The sequence below is a fragment of the Notolepis coatsorum genome, assembly GCF_963971535.1.
Source record: "Notolepis coatsorum genome assembly, chromosome: 14".
NCBI lineage: Eukaryota > Metazoa > Chordata > Actinopteri > Aulopiformes > Paralepididae > Notolepis > Notolepis coatsorum.
The window spans coordinates 31,940,623-31,959,183 of record NC_140178.1 but is presented as its reverse complement, the minus strand read 5'-3'; the positions used below and the strand labels follow the sequence as shown (position 1 = coordinate 31,959,183).

Below are 18,561 nucleotides of genomic sequence, written 5' to 3'. Positions count from 1 at the left end.
TCTGTTAATAAAGTTTTCATTCATTCATTCATTCATGTTGGGATTATGTTTGGTCATGACAAAACAATAAAAATCGCTACTGTTAGTAATGCTGCCACCACCCACTTCAATGACAGAGCTCTCATATTTGCGAATGCATAAACTATATCTTAAATTATGGCGATGTGTCTAATATGGCTGTCGCGAAGTCATTGATAAGCGACAGCCATATTAGACACATAGCCATAATTTAAGATATAGTTTATGCATTCGCAAAATATGAGAGCTCCGTCATTGAAGGGCTTCGTTCTACAACGGAGCACGGCCGCTGCTGCTGGAGCTGGACCGAGTCAAGCCGGCGGCGGCGCACGGAAGCCGGGGATAAACCACCGCGTCGCCCCGCTGGCGCTTCAGGCTCAGCAGCCTCCACGGGCGAAATAACATATAACGTTACAGTTCCACACTGATGTACAGTGAGTGTCTAATATGGCTGTCGCGAAGTCATGCCTCTCCCTCTGAAAGCCCATCCACGCTGTGTATCATAGAGACATAATATCATAATGATGTGTTTTCTATATTATATCCACAATCATTCATCTAAAAAATTGTATGGGCTTTGATTAAACATGTAACCTACACCTACTGTAACTTACTGTACCTCTGCTTCCTACAGCACAGCAGCAGGTAATGGCGTTAATCAATGGAACGCGAAACATAATAACGTTACGCTTTCTAGTTCAGCGCATTTCATAACTGTATGGGCTTTGTTTATACACAAGTGAATCTGGTAGTTGGTTGTTAAAAACGCGAAACATAATAACGTTACGCTTTCTAGTTCAGCGCATTTCATAGCGCTCCACTGCTACCGCAGCCCAACACAAGTGCGTTGGAACAGCAGCCACAAGTTGGTTGCCCGCGCTGCCGCTCGCGCGCGCTCCTTGGATTTCATTTGGGACGTGGGACGCCTGCGCTTGCCTGCGCGTGGGGGCGGGGGGGGGGCGCGGCCAATCAGAGAAAAGCCGAACACAAGTTGGTTGCCTTTAATATTCACGCTGCCCGCGTCAACAGTAGGGGGGAGTGCGCAACAACCAGGAAGGGGGTTGGGAATTGGCATAACGGGATGGGAGAAAAATCGGAAAAAGGAGGGGGGAAAAAGATAAAAAAATAAAATAAAAATAAAAAAAAGACAGTCGTTCACCCAGCGTATAGGTTCTAAGTAGGTGCTGGATAACAAGAGGAGACAAGGAGAATATATCTGCAAACTATAGCCATCCTATATTCTATTAAGTGGAACATAGCATTTAAGTGTGCGAACATTGCGTAGCAAAATACAGGACACGTCTTAGATGAGCAAACCACAAGATGGCGCCATCGTATAGGCTAACATGTGTCCAATGTAGCAGGATGCTCTTTTCTTATCCTTCCATGTTACTATCTCTATCACACATTGTACTATTCACACACAGACAGAAAGACAGACATAACGGAAAAAAGGCAGTTTATTGCAACAAAATAAACAGATTATAGAACTATAACCAAATGTGTAGGCTACATTTAAAAATAATGTACAGCTTAATTTAATAAATTAAGATTGATGAACAAAGGCATAGTGTTCGCATTAGGTTTGATAGTATCAATCAATTGCTTCACAGATTCACACATACTGCAACAGTAATGTTTGATTACTCAAGCAGACAATGATATGGCAGTTCGGGTGTGGTGGGGGGGCAGAATTTGATCCTCTATCATTCAGTCACGTGCAACAAACACACCTCTTAACACTATCCTAGTAACAGTCCATCAACATCCAGTCATTATAAGGGCAGTCAGCATCATCCTAACGATAAGGACTGTTTCTAATCTCTGTTTTGAAAATCGTTTTATCTTTTTTCAAGTGTTTACGTAACCAGCGATAACTGTCATCTCGGTTACATTTGGAACAATAAACAGGACAACGTAGGAGCGAGGGCACATTGACGTACAAACAATGCAACGGGCAGAATAGTAACATTCAGAGAGGGAGTAGAGTAGGAGAGGAATCTGGATGCTTTACTAGAAAGTTCTGAAATGCTTCAGAGTGTCCAGACAGGCATGGGTTTAAATTTAGACTGGAGAGACCGACAGACTCTGCACTTCAGAGTGGTTGTAGGAGGAGTTATGTACGAGGAAGAGAGTGAGTAACAGCAAGCAAGGAAAGAACAGAACAGGGGAAGTTAAAGTATCATTTCAGCTTCACCACAACGTCATGACCGTCCACATGAAAGACCCAGACACGCTGACGACGCCTTTCCCCCCTGTGCTCGTGGTGTTGTAGCCAAGGTGGAGCAGAGAGCTGGGTGCTTGGTGACTGGGATGATGGTAGTCGTAGGAAGGGGGGGGTTCTAAGTTAGGTGGTTATTTTGTGGTCAATGCAGCATCACCAGGCTGGGAGACAGGGCTGGGGTTGGCTCTGGGCTTGGCTAATGGGCGTGGCGCTGCTCAGAAGGTTGTTGTTGTTGTTGTTGTTGTTGTTGTTGTTGTTGTTGTGCCTCCTAGCTGGGTGAAAGAGCAGGGCTGGGCTCGGTGCTGATGTTGACCAAACACTCGCTGGACTTGAGGCTAGCCAGGGACTTGGAGCTGGGCAGAGAGGCCAGGGAACCACACAGGCCCAGCATGGAAGGAGTGCAGTCCTTTCCTGGAGGGGGGGAAGAGAGATTGGACATAAACACTGTGTACCTAAAACGCGTTTGTCTGACCGGCATAACTTAAAACGCCCACATAAAAACACACCACGAACGGACCTCAAACATGCCTTTGTATGTATCTATGTGTGTGTGTGTGTGTGTGTGTGTGTGTGTGTGTGTGTGTGTGTGTGTGTGTGTGTGTGTGTGTGTGTGTGTGTGTGTGTGTGTGTGTGTGTGTGTGTGTGTGTGTGTGTGTGTGTGTGTGTGTGTGTGTGTGTGGATGCCTTTGACTGAGTTCGTGTTGGTGCGTGTCGGACAAAGGGCGACTGTGTGTCCGCTGCCAACGCTCTGTATCCGTGCATATGGAACATGCTTCTATGGATGTGTTTTCTCTTCTCGAGTGTGCCGCTCAGAGATGACACACCTGCTGAAGACCAGACGGCATCTCCGTTCTGCTGACCGTCCGTCCTCTGGGAGTCTGAGTTCAGGCTGACGTCAGTGGAGAGCTGCTCCAAACTGGGGAAACTCCTCCTGAATGGAGGAATAACGAAATGGCACACAGTTTTATATACTGTGTGGATTACCTTGTATGCACTTTCTGTTAGACATCGCATAATTACATACGCATACTGTAGTTATGTAACTGTGAATAAAAACAATCAATAGGTACATCGAGAAACTTCCATATCGGGAAAAGGAAGTACCTTATTTTTATAGAATTCTTTTTAACACCCTATGAAATAATTTTGGAGGGCGTTTGGGAACGAAACACCCTTCAAAAAATGAATGAATGATTACAATGATTACTCTGTATACAATTAGCTGAAACAAAAGAATTGTTTGTGCCCTTTTTGCACCATAATCCCATTTCATTTTTTCCCACCCTTAGCCCCTGTTCATTTCTTACACTGCTACACATACACACACACATGGCTGGTCTCGCACACATCATTAAGATGAAATCCTAGACTAAGGATGATTTTACCCCAATGGAGATCCCCACTGAAAGCAACATTAGATTCTAGGACTAGCCCACATCCCATTAAGGCTACCTGCGGAACAGCTTGACGTCACCCTGGTTGTTCTTAATGAAGGACCACTGGTTGATCAGGGGAATGGAGAGGTCTTTAGCCAGATGAGAGGAGTCACAGGGGATCAGGGAGGAGCTGTAGGGAGGACACAGGACAGATGATTCATTCTAGACCTCAGATGACTTCATTTGTCTGTGTGAATGTGTAACATGTATGTTGTTTGCGTGCCAATCTGTCCTGAGAGAATCAACAGATCAATGTGTGTGTGTGTGTGTGTGTGTGTGTGTGTGTGTGTGTGTGTGTGTGTGTGTGTGTGTGTGTGTGTGTGTGTGTGTGTGTGTGTGTGTGTGTGTGTGTGTGTGTGTGTGTGTGTGTGTGTGTGTGTGTGGGGGGGGGCGGGTCAGGCTTGTACTCAATTCAATGGACCTCATTCACCAACATTGTCTTAAGACCTCTCTTACGACAACCTCCTTGGAAGGTCGTAAGAGAAAGCCAACGACAATTACCCCGCATGGAGAGGTTGTCTTGCCAAATGATCACAGCTGCGAACCCTTGAATGATCGTATGTCACTCATTCATATACTCATATACTTCCTGCTTCTGCTATGCAAGCTGCTTTTCACTGTCGCTCCGTGTTTTTCTACCTATCGCTACCTTAATGATTTATTATAGCCCTTTCAACTCTAAATACTCTGTATGTTAACTCCCAGTTCCTATGGTACTTCTCCAGAACTGTGAATTTATTTATTTAGATTTATGACCGCAGTACTTCGCCGAAAGGAGAGTAGCGAGATCTCTCCGTGGGAGGACCAGTGAGATGAAGAAATCTCTGTCTTATCAGCTACACACAAAGGACTATATCGGGCACTGCTGAAGGCGAAGATATTTATGAAAGGCGAGAATACTTCATAAAGACCCCGGCTGAAAGAAAACCAGACCCACCATCACCAGCTAAGTACCTAGCTTAGCTTCAGTTTAGCTTAACCTAAAAAGACAATTAATAAGGGAAGATGCCGGGACTCGGCTCTCCCACAGAATGTACTAGCTGCATGAGGATGAGTAAGAGGATTATAGAGCTGGAGGCTCGAGTTACTATCCTGCACCAAATCCAACAGGATGAGCGACTCATTGACTCTATTCTTGAAGCTACTACAAATATAGCCAACAATAACATTATTGAGACCTGGCCTAGACTAGCTACAGTACAGCACCACCCAAAAGACGGTCCCTGGCACAAGCAAGGAGCTAGACCAAAGCAGTGGACCACCGTCAAGGATAAAAGGAGAAATAAACTAACCAGGAACACGACTATTACCTCGCCCCCGGTACCGCCAGGAAATAGTTTCAACCTACTCTCGGAAACACGCATATCAACACCAAAAGCAAAGAGACATAGAAGCGTGGCTAACGACGCTAGCGAAGCAAACAGCGAGCGGAACGGAGCTCACGCTAACGGCGCTAATAGCAGGAATACCGGAGCTCACGCTAACACTAGCGAAGCAAACAGCTTGCATGCCGGAGCTCACGCTAATGCTAGCGAAGCTAACAGCCGGCACATCGGAGCACAGCTAACGACGAGACAACGAGGAAAACAGAGCCACGAGCGACACGGCTAGCAAACACGACCCAGACCGAGCTAACGGCTAACAGCGAAGAGACTACCATGCGCTGAGGAGAACGTTGCGGTAGCCAACGCCGAAGGTACGGGACCAGCGTTAACATACCGGCTATTGAAAAGGCTAACAAGGCTTCACCAAGGCCACAGGACTGTGGTAAGAACCGGCAGACTAAGCCTAGCCCAAAAACAAACGTCCCCAAAACTGTTGGAAAGAAAAATGCTAACCTCACACAGAAAACAGACTGCATACTGATTGGAGATTCCACAACAAGGTATGTGGAGATGGCAAACACAGAAAATATCTGTCTAGACAATACATCTGTGAAAGAGCTGGCCGAAATACTTCCAACACTGATCAGACCGGGCATAACAAAAATTGTCATTCACTCTGGATCGTTTGACATCCTGCAAAAGAAGACTGGCACAGAGACTTTGAAAGACGATTTCACACGTTTAATGAACACACTAGACAAACATCAGTCTGTGTACATAGACACTGATGTGTCCATCAGTGGACCAATTGCATGCTTTCGCACAAGACAAGAAGCCTTTAATCGACTCCTAAATTTGTATTCATGGTTAGGGTCTGCATGTCTTGTACACGGCCTGAATTTCATTGACAACTTCAACGTTTTCTGGAATAACCCAGAACGTTTTCAAAGAAATGGCTTCTTCCCAAATCGCTTAGGTTCAAGGCTTCTAGCAGCAAACATGCGTCATGCCTTAATGGCCTCCAAGAATATCAAACTCATACCAGCACGAGAGATAATCACAAAGGACACAATCTCACCACGAGGTGCAGCAGCAGCACAAGGCGTCCCCCCCCCCCATATCACACAAGGCCATCTCGTCTGATCAAATGTCCCCGAAAGCACAGTACAGTCAGTACGGTGCAGTATAGCACAATTGCCATGCCATCTCTCAAAACATACCGGTAATCATAACCAGCCAATGGCATGGTGAAAAATATACGCCATTAATGCGTTTACCTGCTATTAACCTCAGGGCCATCAAGGTCAAGCCAAAGCAGACCTCCTCTAAAGAAGTCCAACAAATAAAATTAGCCCTCCTAAATGTCAGATCACTGAATAATAAAACATTCTTAGTAAATGATCTGATTAAAGAAAATAACTTAGATTGCATCTGCCTAGTAGAGACATGGCTAAATAATGACACAGCTACATCAATAATGATAGAAGCTTGTCCACCAGACTATAACTTTTTTCAAATACCCAGAAAAAATAAAAGGGGCGGAGGAGTTGCAGCAATCTTCTCCTCAAAACTCTTGTTTAGAATCACAGAACTAGGCGAGTTCATGTCAATGGAATATCTTGCCATTGAGCTCAAAACAGAATCAACTATTATTGTCACAATATACCGCCTAGACACCAATATTTATACAGGAGCTCTCTGAACTGATCTCACTATGTGTTACCGGATATGATGAGGTGATCCTAAATGGAGACTTGAACATCCATTTTAATAAGAAAACAGACTCCAAAACTATAGAACTAAAAAATCTACTGGATAGCTTTGACCTAATACAGCTTTATAACAAATGCAACTCACAGGCTTGGGAATACACTAGACTTAGTTATAACAACAACTGGGCTAAGCATAACAAATATCTCAATAACTGAATTACCTCTCTCCGACCATCACTGTATATTTTTTGATACTCAAATAACCCTTACTAAAACAAAAAAATAAATCATAGTTAAAAAGAGGCTCCTAAACGACAAGGCTGAATCAAAGTTCATTGATCTTATCAGACTACATGAACCACACAATCATGACAGCTCTCTAAATGAAATGGTAGAAAATCTCAATGATGCAATGTCATCTATATTAAATTCTGTCGCCCCATTAAAAATGAAAAAGAAGAAAACTAAAGCCTCGCCCTGGTTGAACTATAATACGGTCAACAAATAAAAAAGGAAATGTCGTGCAGCGGAGCGAAAATGGAGAAAAACAAAAACCACCATATGCTGTGATATATACAAAGATGCTTTAACTGCTTATAATAAAACCATCCGCTTAGCAAGGAAAGATTACTTCTCTAAAATCATTACAGAAAATGCTGGAAACTCCAGAATCCTTTTTTCCACTATTAATGTACTACTCAACACTGCCCCTACACCTCCTCAGTCATCAACGGTTAAGTGTGAAGAACTTGCACTATTCTTTAACAACAAAATAACCTTGATCAGGGCCAGCATTACTCATGATGGAAATAAAGCTGATTGCGGCAAACCGCGCAATGTAACCATGAGATGTTTCACATGCATCACATTAGATGTACTCTGCAAAACTGTCTCAGAATGTAACTCCTCCACCTCAGACATTGACCCTATACCTACAGCTTTATTCAAACGGGTGTTTAATAGTGTTTCAAGCCCTGTGCTAGATATCATAAACACTTCCCTTAGGACTGGTATTTTCCCAGATGCCTTTAAAACAGCAGTTGTAAAGCCATTACTAAAAAAACCTAACTTGGATAGTAATGAAATGGCAAATTATCATCCAATATCCAACCTACCATTCATTAGCAAAGTACTTGAAAAGATAGTTTCAGTTCAAATAAATTCCTTTCTTGAAGAAAACAACATCTTAGAAGAATTTCAGTCAGGATTCAGAAAATATCATAGCACTGAAACTGCCCTCACCAAAATAATCAGTGACCTCAGACTAAACTCTGACGAGAATAAAATCTCCATCCTTATCCTGTTAGATCTCAGTGCAGCATTTGATACAATCGATCACGATATTCTAATCGATCGTCTTGAAAACCATGTCGGTTTCTCAGAACATGTGCTGGGCTGGTTTAAAACATACATCAGAGGGAGGAAATTCTATGTTAAACTAGGAGATCACATGTCTGATATATATAACAACTATGGAGTTGCACAAGGGAGTTGCTTAGGTCCTTTACTCTTCTCCCTTTACATGTTACCGCTGGGTGATATCATCAGAGAACATAATGTAGATTTCCATAGCTATGCGGATGATACACAACTGTACATATCTGCTGAACCAAATGATACAGCGATTAGCTCCATTACAGACTGCTTACTGGCATTAAATAAATGGATGAGTAAGAACTTCCTGAAACTAAACGAGAACAAAACTGAAATTCTAATTATCGGCTCCAAAACTAAAAAAGAAACATTAATAAAGAACCTGGGAGAACTAACCCCTTGGATCAAATCTGAGGTCACTAGTCTTGGGGTTATCATAGATTCAGAACTGAACTTCAATTCTCATATTAGCAAAGTGACGAAAACATCGTTCTTCCATCTCAGAAATATAGCAAAAGTACGACCATTTATTAATCAGAACGATGCTGAGAAGCTAATTCATGCATTCATATCTAGCCGGTTAGACTACTGTAATGCACTTTTCACAGGTCTCCCTAAGAAAACCACAGAGAGGCTTCAGCTAATCCAAAACTCTGCAGCCCGACTGCTAACTAGAACCAAAAGGAGAAAGCACATTAGTCCAGTCTTAGCTGCTTTACACTGGCTTCCTGTAACATTTAGAATTGACTTTAAGGTCCTTCTCCTTACATACAAAGCTCTAAATGGACAGGGACCTAGCTACATCGCCAACACTCTAATAAATTACACACCAGCAAGAACACTGCGATCATCAGCTGCTGGACTACTGGAGGCTCCCAGAAGCAGTCAAAAGAGGATCGGTAATGCAGCCTTTATCAACTATGCCCCAAAACTATGGAACAAACTACCCCAAAACATCAGGGAAGCCAACTCGCTAGACATCTTTAAAAGACAGCTTAAAAATCTCTTTGCTCAGGCATTTCACTGATAGATATCTGCTACCACCTAGTGGCAAGAGGAAACATCAGGGATATCCTGACACAACTTCTTACCCTGCCTACTCTTATACACTGCCTATCAAATTCATGTGTCGGTTATTGCACTTTTTACTTCTTACTGATGACTATTTTTAAACTGAATAATTTTAAACTATTTTTATTATTTGCTAGATCCAAATGTGAAACAATGTGATTATTTGTATTACTGAATAGAGAGCCTATTAGGATGCTAGATCCTAATGTGAAACACTGTGATTTACCATACCTTGCTATGCTCGCTCATGCCTGTATTTTTTATGTCCGTTCTATTTTATAATTTTTTGACTATTTTTAAACTGAATCATTTTAAACTATTTTTATTATTTGTGTTACTGAAAACTGTAAGCGGAGAGCCTATTTGGGATGCTAGATCCTAATGTGAAACACTGTGATTTGCCATACCTTGCTACCTGTCTATCTTTTTTATGCCCGCTTATGCCTGTATTTTTTACTGTTGTGAAGCACTTTGAACTGCAACCTCTGTATGAAAAGTGCTATACAAATAAAGTTTATTATTATTATTATTATTATTATTATTATTATTATTATTATTATTCACAAACTGGAACGCTCGTTCCCGTTTACTTCATTTGCATACAGACACGCCCCTCCAGCTCATTATAATGTGAGGGCTGTGTGCAAAAAAAGGGTCGGCATTGCCCCGTATTCAACAGGTAGCGAGGAAGCGCTTTGTAACGGCATACTGTATAGTCTATGTGCGTAATGAATGAACAGTAGGCTTTTATTATTCTTATGACTTGTTTTATTAGGAGATCACAGATCCTGCGCTGCCCTATGGTAGTCATACTGTAATTCTACTACAGTACAGTACAGTACACATCTTAGCATGACATAAGGCCGCCACAGAGTTGTTGGTTGACATCGACCTGCATTAAATGTAGTAAACTGGCATGAGAAATGTAGGAAATTGGTAAGCGGTGGTAAGTTTGACTGAAACCTCAAACGATTGCGGACATGCCGCGCAGAGTCCGGTCCGCTCACAGTATGCCGGACTCTGTGGCGGCCTTAAGATGTCATGCATGTGTACTGTACGTACTGTACTATAGGGCAGCGCATACAGTATCTATCTACTATCTCCTAATGAAACAAGTACAATGAATTAGATTAGTGTATGTGTGTGTGTGTGTGTGTGTGTGTGTGTGTGTGTGTGTGTGTGTGTGTGTGTGTGTGTGTGTGTGTGTGTGTGCTGAACTGAACATTAGCTTTAGTTCTTATTTATTTATCCACTGGCATTTGCAGTGTTGGTGTAGTGTTTTTATCTATTTTTGGACATCACAATGCCTCTTGAAGCATGACTGTAAATGTAAAACAAATGTTGTATCATACAAATAGTCATATTTATTATTATTATGATTACTTTATTTGTTTGTATAGTTGACATGAATGCAATCACCATGATTCCTCCCAAATAAAGCCCGTAAGAACACGGCACAGACCAGTCTGTCCGACTTATGACTGCTCTTCAGTGCTCCTAAATCCTGCTCTTAGTTAAGACCGTATGTGTGTGTATGCATGCATGTGTGTGTGTATGCATGCATGTGTGTGTATGCATGTATGCATGCATGCGTGTGTGTGTGTGTATGCATGCGTGTGTGCATGTGTGTGTGCATGTGTATGCATGTGTGTGTGTGTGCATGTGTGTGTGTATGTGCATGTGAGTGTGTGTGCATGTGTGTGTGTATGTGCATGTGTGTGTGTATGTGTGTGTGTGTGTGTATGCATGCGTGTGTGTGTGTGTTTGTGTGTGCATGTGTGTGTGTATGTGTGTGTGTGTGTGTATGCATGCGTGTGTGTGTGTGTGTGTATGCATGCGTGTGTGCATGTGTGTGTGCATGTGTATGCATGTGTGTGTGTGTGCATGTGTGTGTGTATGTGCATGTGAGTGTGTGTGCATGTGTGTGTGTATGTGCATGTGTGTGTGTATGTGTGTGTGTGTGTGTATGCATGCGTGTGTGTGTGTGTTTGTGTGTGCATGTGTGTGTGTATGTGTGTGTGTGTGTGTATGCATGCGTGTGTGTGTGTGTGTGTGTGTGCGTGTGCATGTGTGTGTGTGTGTGTGTGTGTGTATGCATGCGTGTGTGTGTGTGTTTGCGTGTGCATGTGTGTGTGTATGTGTGTGTGTGTGTGTATGCGTGTGTGTGTGTGTGTGCGTGTGTGCGTGTGTGTGTGTGTGTGTGTGTGTGTGTGTGTGTGTGTGTGTGTGTGTGTGTGTGTGTGTGTGTGTGTGTGTGTGTGTGTGTGTGTGTGTGTGTGTGTGTGTGTGTGTGTGTGTGTGTGTGTGTGTGTGTGTGTGTGTGTGTGTGTGTGTGTGTGTGTGTGTGTGTGTGTGTGTGTGCTCTCACAGTTGCGCCTGCAGCTCCAGCACCACGGCCTCCAGCTCCTGCTTCTCCTGCTGGTTCTGGACACTGAGCTCCTCCACTCGGTTCCTCAGCAGCTTGCTCTCCGTCTCCACGTTCTTCAGCTGAGACTCCCGCAGGCGCACCAGCTCCTCCAGGTAACCCTGCACCAACAGAGAAGCCAACAACAGATTGGTTGATTGATTGATTGATTGATTGATTGATCAACCGTTCGATCGGTCAGTCGATTGATTGATTGGTTGGTTGATTGATTGATTGGTTGACTGATTGATTGATTGATTGATTGGTTGATTGATTGATTGGTTGGCTGGTTGGTTGATCAACTGTATTAATCCCCAAAGAGGGAAACTTGTTAGATATACTGTTCATCATAACTTAAAGGGGGAATGGCACCTAGTCTAAGAATTCACATGTTATACAATGTGCTCCAGGACAGTTCAGTCAGTATTTGTGAACATGTTATACAATGTGCTCCAGGACAGTGCAGTCAGTATTTGTGAACATGTTATACAATGTGCTCCAGGACAGTTCAGTCAGTATATGTGAACATGCACCATATTCTCCTAAAGCGAGAAGTCAGAGAGAAAGAGAGAGAACCCTCATATTTCAGATGTCACTTATGGGTGTAAACAAGTAGGCTATTGTCACTTATAGATGTTCACAAAGACTGACTGAACTGTCCTGGATGACAAGAATAACATTCTTGTTTGAAATGATAAAGATATGAATAAACTTTATTTGTATAGTGTTATGGTTTGTAACCGACCCCAATCGCACAACACAAGACAGGTATGATGGTTTGCCAAGAAACAGATATTTATTGAAACACAGGGAAAAACAGGGGAAAGGGCACTGTCCCTTTAAGGGAGAATCACAAATACAGGAATATAATATGAGGGGAAGGAAGGGTGCCTTTAAGAGGCGGGCAGGAAAAAGGGAACACTATGGGAAGGTAAGGGAACGCCTAAGGGAAGGTTAAGGGAACGCCTTGGGACAGAGGAACTAGAGACTAGGTAAACAAGGGACAAGGAGAACTAGGGAGAGAGGACTAGGGACTAGGAGAGCTAGGGATAGAGGACTAGGGACTAGGAGAACTAGGGAAAGAGGACTAGGGACTAGGAGAGCTAGGGATAGAGGACTAGGGACTAGGGGACTGAGGCCCGCGGAGGCGGGCTGGGGAACAGGGAGGAACTGGGAGGACTGGTGGAAATCATCTGGGCCGCTCTGCAGGACAGAGGAGATAGTTAATGCACAAAGGGAAAAAACAGAGCAGGTGCAGAACAGTCCAAATAACAAAGTGAACAAAGTAATAATATAAGTGAGAACCAAAAACAGAGGCAATACGCTGGGAGATGAAATGTCCAAACTAACTAACAGAGGCAATACGCTGGGAGATGAAATGTCCAAACTAACTAACAGAGGCAATACGCTGGGAGAGTGACATCACAATCAAAACTCACCCAGCGTATGCGTAATGGTACAGGAACAGCAGCGGCGGGGTGCCGGCTGTCCGAGCCGAGGACAGAGTGGTGCTGGAACAGGCGGCGGTGGCGAGGGTATCGCCACCGGGGAGCCGGCAGTCCGAGCCGAGGACAGAGTGGTGCTGGAACAGGCGGCGGTGGCGAAGGTGTCGTCACCGGGTAGCCGACTGTCGGAGCCGAGGACAGAGTGGTGCTGGAACAGGCGGCGGTGGCGAAGGTGTCGTCACCGGGTAGCCGACTGTCGGAGCCGAGGAACAGAGTGGTGCTGGAACAGGCGGCGGTGGCGAAGGTGTCGTCACCGGGTAGCCGACTGTCGGAGCCGAGGAACAGAGTGGTGCGCCACTGCTTGAGTGCGCACCGGAACCGAGGGACGCGTCGGGGTGCGTCTGCGAGGAGGAGTGTGCCAAGCACGAAGGTCTAGAAGATGCGCGTTGCGCGCTGGTCTGGAGAGCGTGCCAAGCTCGAGGGTTCTTGGAAGATGCGCGTTGCGCGCTGGTCTGGAGAGCGTGCCAAGCTCGAGCGTCCTTGGAAGATGCGCGTTGCGCGCTGGTCTGGAGAGCGTGCCAAGCTCGAGGGTTCTTGGAAGATGCACGTTGCGCTCTGGTCTGGAGAGCGTGCCAAGCTCGAGCGTCCTTGGAAGATGCGCGTTGCGCGCTGGTCTGGAGAGCGTGCCAAGCTCGAGCGTCCTTGGAAGATGCGCGTTGCGCGCTGAGGACTGGAGAGCGTCTGCGCTGGTCTGGATGTGCGTCAGGACGAACAGCTGCGCGGGGGTCTGCAGTGGAACGCTGGGGTGCCTCCCGTGGAAGTACAGGGAGCGCAGACCAGTCTCCCCCACAGGCAACGGCGACAGCTGGCGAAGGCTGGAGCAAACATCTCGACGCCGGAGAATGGAACAGCATAGGCAGACAGAGGATCTCCCGAAAGAGTCTAGATGTTTAGAGAATATGACTCGGCAAGTATACAACACGACCCCACGCCAAAACGAGGGGAAGCGCCCTGGTATTTAAAGCCCACAGGGGGACTAATTAGCCTGCCACCACAGGTGCGAGAGATAATAGAATATCGAACAGGTGTGGCCACTAAGGGTAAGGAACGAGAGGGTGGGGGCTAGAGAGAGTGAGTGAGAAGGGAAATAAACAGTATAGGCTTAAAGAAACAGAGAAAAGGTAGTGAGCAGCGGGCAAAACCTCACAGTATCCCCCCCTCCAACGGGAGCCACCCGGCGACCCAAAACAAATACAGACAGAGTGGCAGGGGGCAAAACAAGAGGTACTGGCCAAGCCAGCAGGGGAAGCCACCACAAGAGTGGGGCTAGCAAAAGAAACAGGGTCGCCGAGGGGTAACTGGGGGAACTGGTCTAGAGGAACCGGTCTAGAGGAACTAGTCTAGAGGAACTGGTCTAGAGAACTGGTCTAGAGGAACTGGTCTAGAGGGACTGGGTCTAGAGAACTGGTCTAGAGCAACTGGTCTAGAGGAACTGAGGGGCAAGCAGGGTAGCAAAGGGGTAACCATGGTAGCACCGGGAAAGGGCTAGCAGAGGGAAGGTTGCTGCCAGGGCACTGATAGCTACAGGGCCTCTGCTAGCTGTACTGCTACATCAACATAGAGGCTGCGCAAGCTGCCGGAGCCAGGCTAGCAGAGGGAAAGGGTAGCTGCCAGGGCACTGATAGCTACAGGGCCTATGCTAGCTGTACTGCTACATCAACATAGAGGCTGCGCTAGCTGCCGAGCTAGGCAAGCAGAGGGAAAGGGTAGCTGCCAAGGCACTGATAGCTACAGGGCCTATGCTAGCTGTACTGCTACATCTACATAGAGGCTGCGCTAGCTGCCGGAGCTAGGCTGGCAGACAGGGCTGGACCAGCATGAGAGAACAAGCTAGCTGGAAGGACAGTCCTAGCTGTGTGAGAAAAACTAACCTTGCTAGCTGAAAAGGGCAGTCCTAGCAGTGGGATAAACTACACAAAAAAAGTGGAGGCCATGCAGAGGGACCGGGTTAGCTGCTTGGGCCTGGCTAGCTACAGGGGGGTCAAACAGGGCAAACGGGGAGCAAACAGGGGAGCTAACCGGGGAGACTAACAAGCTAAACAGGGGAGTAACAGGCTAACAAGGGAGCTAAACAGGACTAACAAGGAAGCTAAACTGGGCTAACAGGGAAGCTAGAGGGGAGACTAACAAGCTAACAGGGGAGCTAACAGGGCTAACAGGGGAGCTAGAGGGAACAAGAAAAAAAAAAGGCAAACTCAACATACACAGTCTGTGCTGGCTGGGGTCGTAGACTTGGTGGGGTCGTACTGTTATGGTTTGTAACCGACCCCAATCGCACAACACAAGACAGGTATGATGGTTTGCCAAGAAACAGATATTTATTGAAACACAGGGAAAAACAGGGGAAAGGGCACTGTCCCTTTAAGGGAGAATCACAAATACAGGAATATAATATGAGGGGAAGGAAGGGTGCCTTTAAGAGGCGGGCAGGAAAAAGGGAACACTATGGGAAGGTAAGGGAACGCCTAAGGGAAGGTTAAGGGAACGCCTTGGGACAGAGGAACTAGAGACTAGGTAAACAAGGGACAAGGAGAACTAGGGAGAGAGGACTAGGGACTAGGAGAGCTAGGGATAGAGGACTAGGGACTAGGAGAACTAGGGAAAGAGGACTAGGGACTAGGAGAGCTAGGGATAGAGGACTAGGGACTAGGGGACTGAGGCCCGCGGAGGCGGGCTGGGGAACAGGGAGGAACTGGGAGGACTGGTGGAAATCATCTGGGCCGCTCTGCAGGACAGAGGAGATAGTTAATGCACAAAGGGAAAAAACAGAGCAGGTGCAGAACAGTCCAAATAACAAAGTGAACAAAGTAATAATATCTTCGTGTGACAAACACACAGGGGGAGATGTAAAGTCCAAAAATACTATTCTAAGTGAGAACCAAAAACAGAGGCAATACGCTGGGAGATGAAATGTCCAAACTAACTAACAGAGGCAATACGCTGGGAGATGAAATGTCCAAACTAACTAACAGAGGCAATACGCTGGGAGAGTGACATCACAATCAAAACTCACCCAGCGTATGCGTAATGGTACAGGAACAGCAGCGGCGGGGTGCCGGCTGTCCGAGCCGAGGACAGAGTGGTGCTGGAACAGGCGGCGGTGGCGAGGGTATCGCCACCGGGGAGCCGGCAGTCCGAGCCGAGGACAGAGTGGTGCTGGAACAGGCGGCGGTGGCGAAGGTGTCGTCACCGGGTAGCCGACTGTCGGAGCCGAGGACAGAGTGGTGCTGGAACAGGCGGCGGTGGCGAAGGTGTCGTCACCGGGTAGCCGACTGTCGGAGCCGAGGAACAGAGTGGTGCTGGAACAGGCGGCGGTGGCGAAGGTGTCGTCACCGGGTAGCCGACTGTCGGAGCCGAGGAACAGAGTGGTGCGCCACTGCTTGAGTGCGCACCGGAACCGAGGGACGCGTCGGGGTGCGTCTGCGAGGAGGAGTGTGCCAAGCACGAAGGTCTAGAAGATGCGCGTTGCGCGCTGGTCTGGAGAGCGTGCCAAGCTCGAGGGTTCTTGGAAGATGCGCGTTGCGCGCTGGTCTGGAGAGCGTGCCAAGCTCGAGCGTCCTTGGAAGATGCGCGTTGCGCGCTGGTCTGGAGAGCGTGCCAAGCTCGAGGGTTCTTGGAAGATGCGCGTTGCGCGCTGGTCTGGAGAGCGTGCCAAGCTCGAGCGTCCTTGGAAGATGCGCGTTGCGCGCTGGTCTGGAGAGCGTGCCAAGCTCGAGCGTCCTTGGAAGATGCGCGTTGCGCGCTGAGGACTGGAGAGCGTCTGCGCTGGTCTGGATGTGCGTCAGGACGAACAGCTGCGCGGGGGTCTGCAGTGGAACGCTGGGGTGCCTCCCGTGGAAGTACAGGGAGCGCAGACCAGTCTCCCCCACAGGCAACGGCGACAGCTGGCGAAGGCTGGAGCAAACATCTCGACGCCGGAGAATGGAACAGCATAGGCAGACAGAGGATCTCCCGAAAGAGTCTAGATGTTTAGAGAATATGACTCGGCAAGTATACAACACGACCCCACGCCAAAACGAGGGGAAGCGCCCTGGTATTTAAAGCCCACAGGGGGACTAATTAGCCTGCCACCACAGGTGCGAGAGATAATAGAATATCGAACAGGTGTGGCCACTAAGGGTAAGGAACGAGAGGGTGGGGGCTAGAGAGAGTGAGTGAGAAGGGAAATAAACAGTATAGGCTTAAAGAAACAGAGAAAAGGTAGTGAGCAGCGGGCAAAACCTCACATATAGCTTAAAAACAGATCCTGAAAACAAGGAATAATAGATATACAAATAAACAAAATAAAAATGTTATGATGTCGGTCACCTTCTGGGCGTAAACAATCTTAAACCTCTGCTCCATCTTGCGACACTTGTTGCTCCAGCTCTCCTCGTCGGTGACCAGGGGGATGTAGGGATGCTCTGGGACGCTCTCCTCGCTGTTGCTGCTGTCCACACTGCGACGGTCCTCCTCATCACTCAGGTAGTCATAGCTGCAAAGCAGAGACACCAGAGAGCCGTAAAACATCATTAAAAAAAATATATTATAATAATTTTTTTTTTAAATAATAATAGTATAAATTAATAATACTCTGTAATTTGTAGGTACAGTATACTAGGAAGAATTTGCACACCTCTGTTGGCTGGTGAAGTGGAGAAAAGCAGCATATATGAAAATATTCCAAAGATTTCTGCAGTGCATGGACTCTTTCATACACATCATTTGTAGGTATAAAATACATACATTGGAATTTAAAGTGCGCTGTGTTTAAAGATTAAAATTAGGGGAAATTCAGCAGTAGAAGAAAACTTGTGATATGCTGTATACTGTATTGCTAATGGATTGCATTACAGTAATAGTAATGGACAGCAACTTTTCAGGAATTAATAAAGAAAAACTAAGAAGAACATGTATTCTTTATGTTATACACTAGGTTTTCAATGGGTTTCATAGTCATTAGGTTCATGACAATTACTCACAACATGTGTGGACTTTCAATAAAAAAAGGGAAGCGATATTGAAAATATCCAAATGGAGATATACCGTATGTTATGCATCGTCTCCAGTTTATCAATTGACATAGCTCAAACCCGAGGAAAGCAACAGTTGTGATTGGAGGATCAAGAAAAGAGGGTGGGGCTTGAGATAGATCAATTGTCATCCACTGCCTCTGCGCTGAATGTGAGGTCCGAGTTACCCTTGTATACCACAAGTGTGTTACTGTGTTGTCAATATATCTCTGCATCAATGCCACCTATATGAATTCCTGTGCACTTATATCTGGCAATTAAAGTGGCTCTGCTTGTGATGACTGACTGGAGCCACTGAGTCTGCCTCACCTCTGAGTGAACTTCAGGTAGGGTGTATAGTCAATCACTGCTGGGGATTTCCCATCCAGCACCTCCCCCTTCAAGCAAAAACTGCACACAGAGAGAAGAAAATGTTAAGACTGCTGTTTAAGATCATGTTAAATATAGTCCTAGTAAAGATTTGTCTCTAGAGCAGTGTTT

The 18,561-nt window shown here is 46.1% G+C and overlaps 1 protein-coding gene across 2 annotated transcripts in view; it reads right to left on the bottom strand.

Annotated features, from left to right (window-relative positions):
* Nucleotides 1-1,460: 1,460 nt before the first annotated feature.
* Nucleotides 1,461-18,561, bottom strand: part of rundc3aa (RUN domain containing 3Aa) — a 32,704-nt gene continuing 15,603 nt past the window's right edge. For both annotated transcript variants that reach the window (XM_084328197.1, XM_084328198.1), the window contains exons 6-11: nucleotides 18,391-18,471; nucleotides 17,378-17,543; nucleotides 11,529-11,686; nucleotides 3,695-3,808; nucleotides 3,067-3,173; nucleotides 1,461-2,653 (exon numbers count right to left, since the gene is read on the bottom strand). In XM_084328197.1, coding sequence (XP_084184323.1) covers nucleotides 2,511-2,653; nucleotides 3,067-3,173; nucleotides 3,695-3,808; nucleotides 11,529-11,686; nucleotides 17,378-17,543; nucleotides 18,391-18,471 — 769 coding nt within the window. In that variant the 3' untranslated portion in view covers nucleotides 1,461-2,510. The remainder of the gene's footprint in view (nucleotides 2,654-3,066; nucleotides 3,174-3,694; nucleotides 3,809-11,528; nucleotides 11,687-17,377; nucleotides 17,544-18,390; nucleotides 18,472-18,561) is intronic.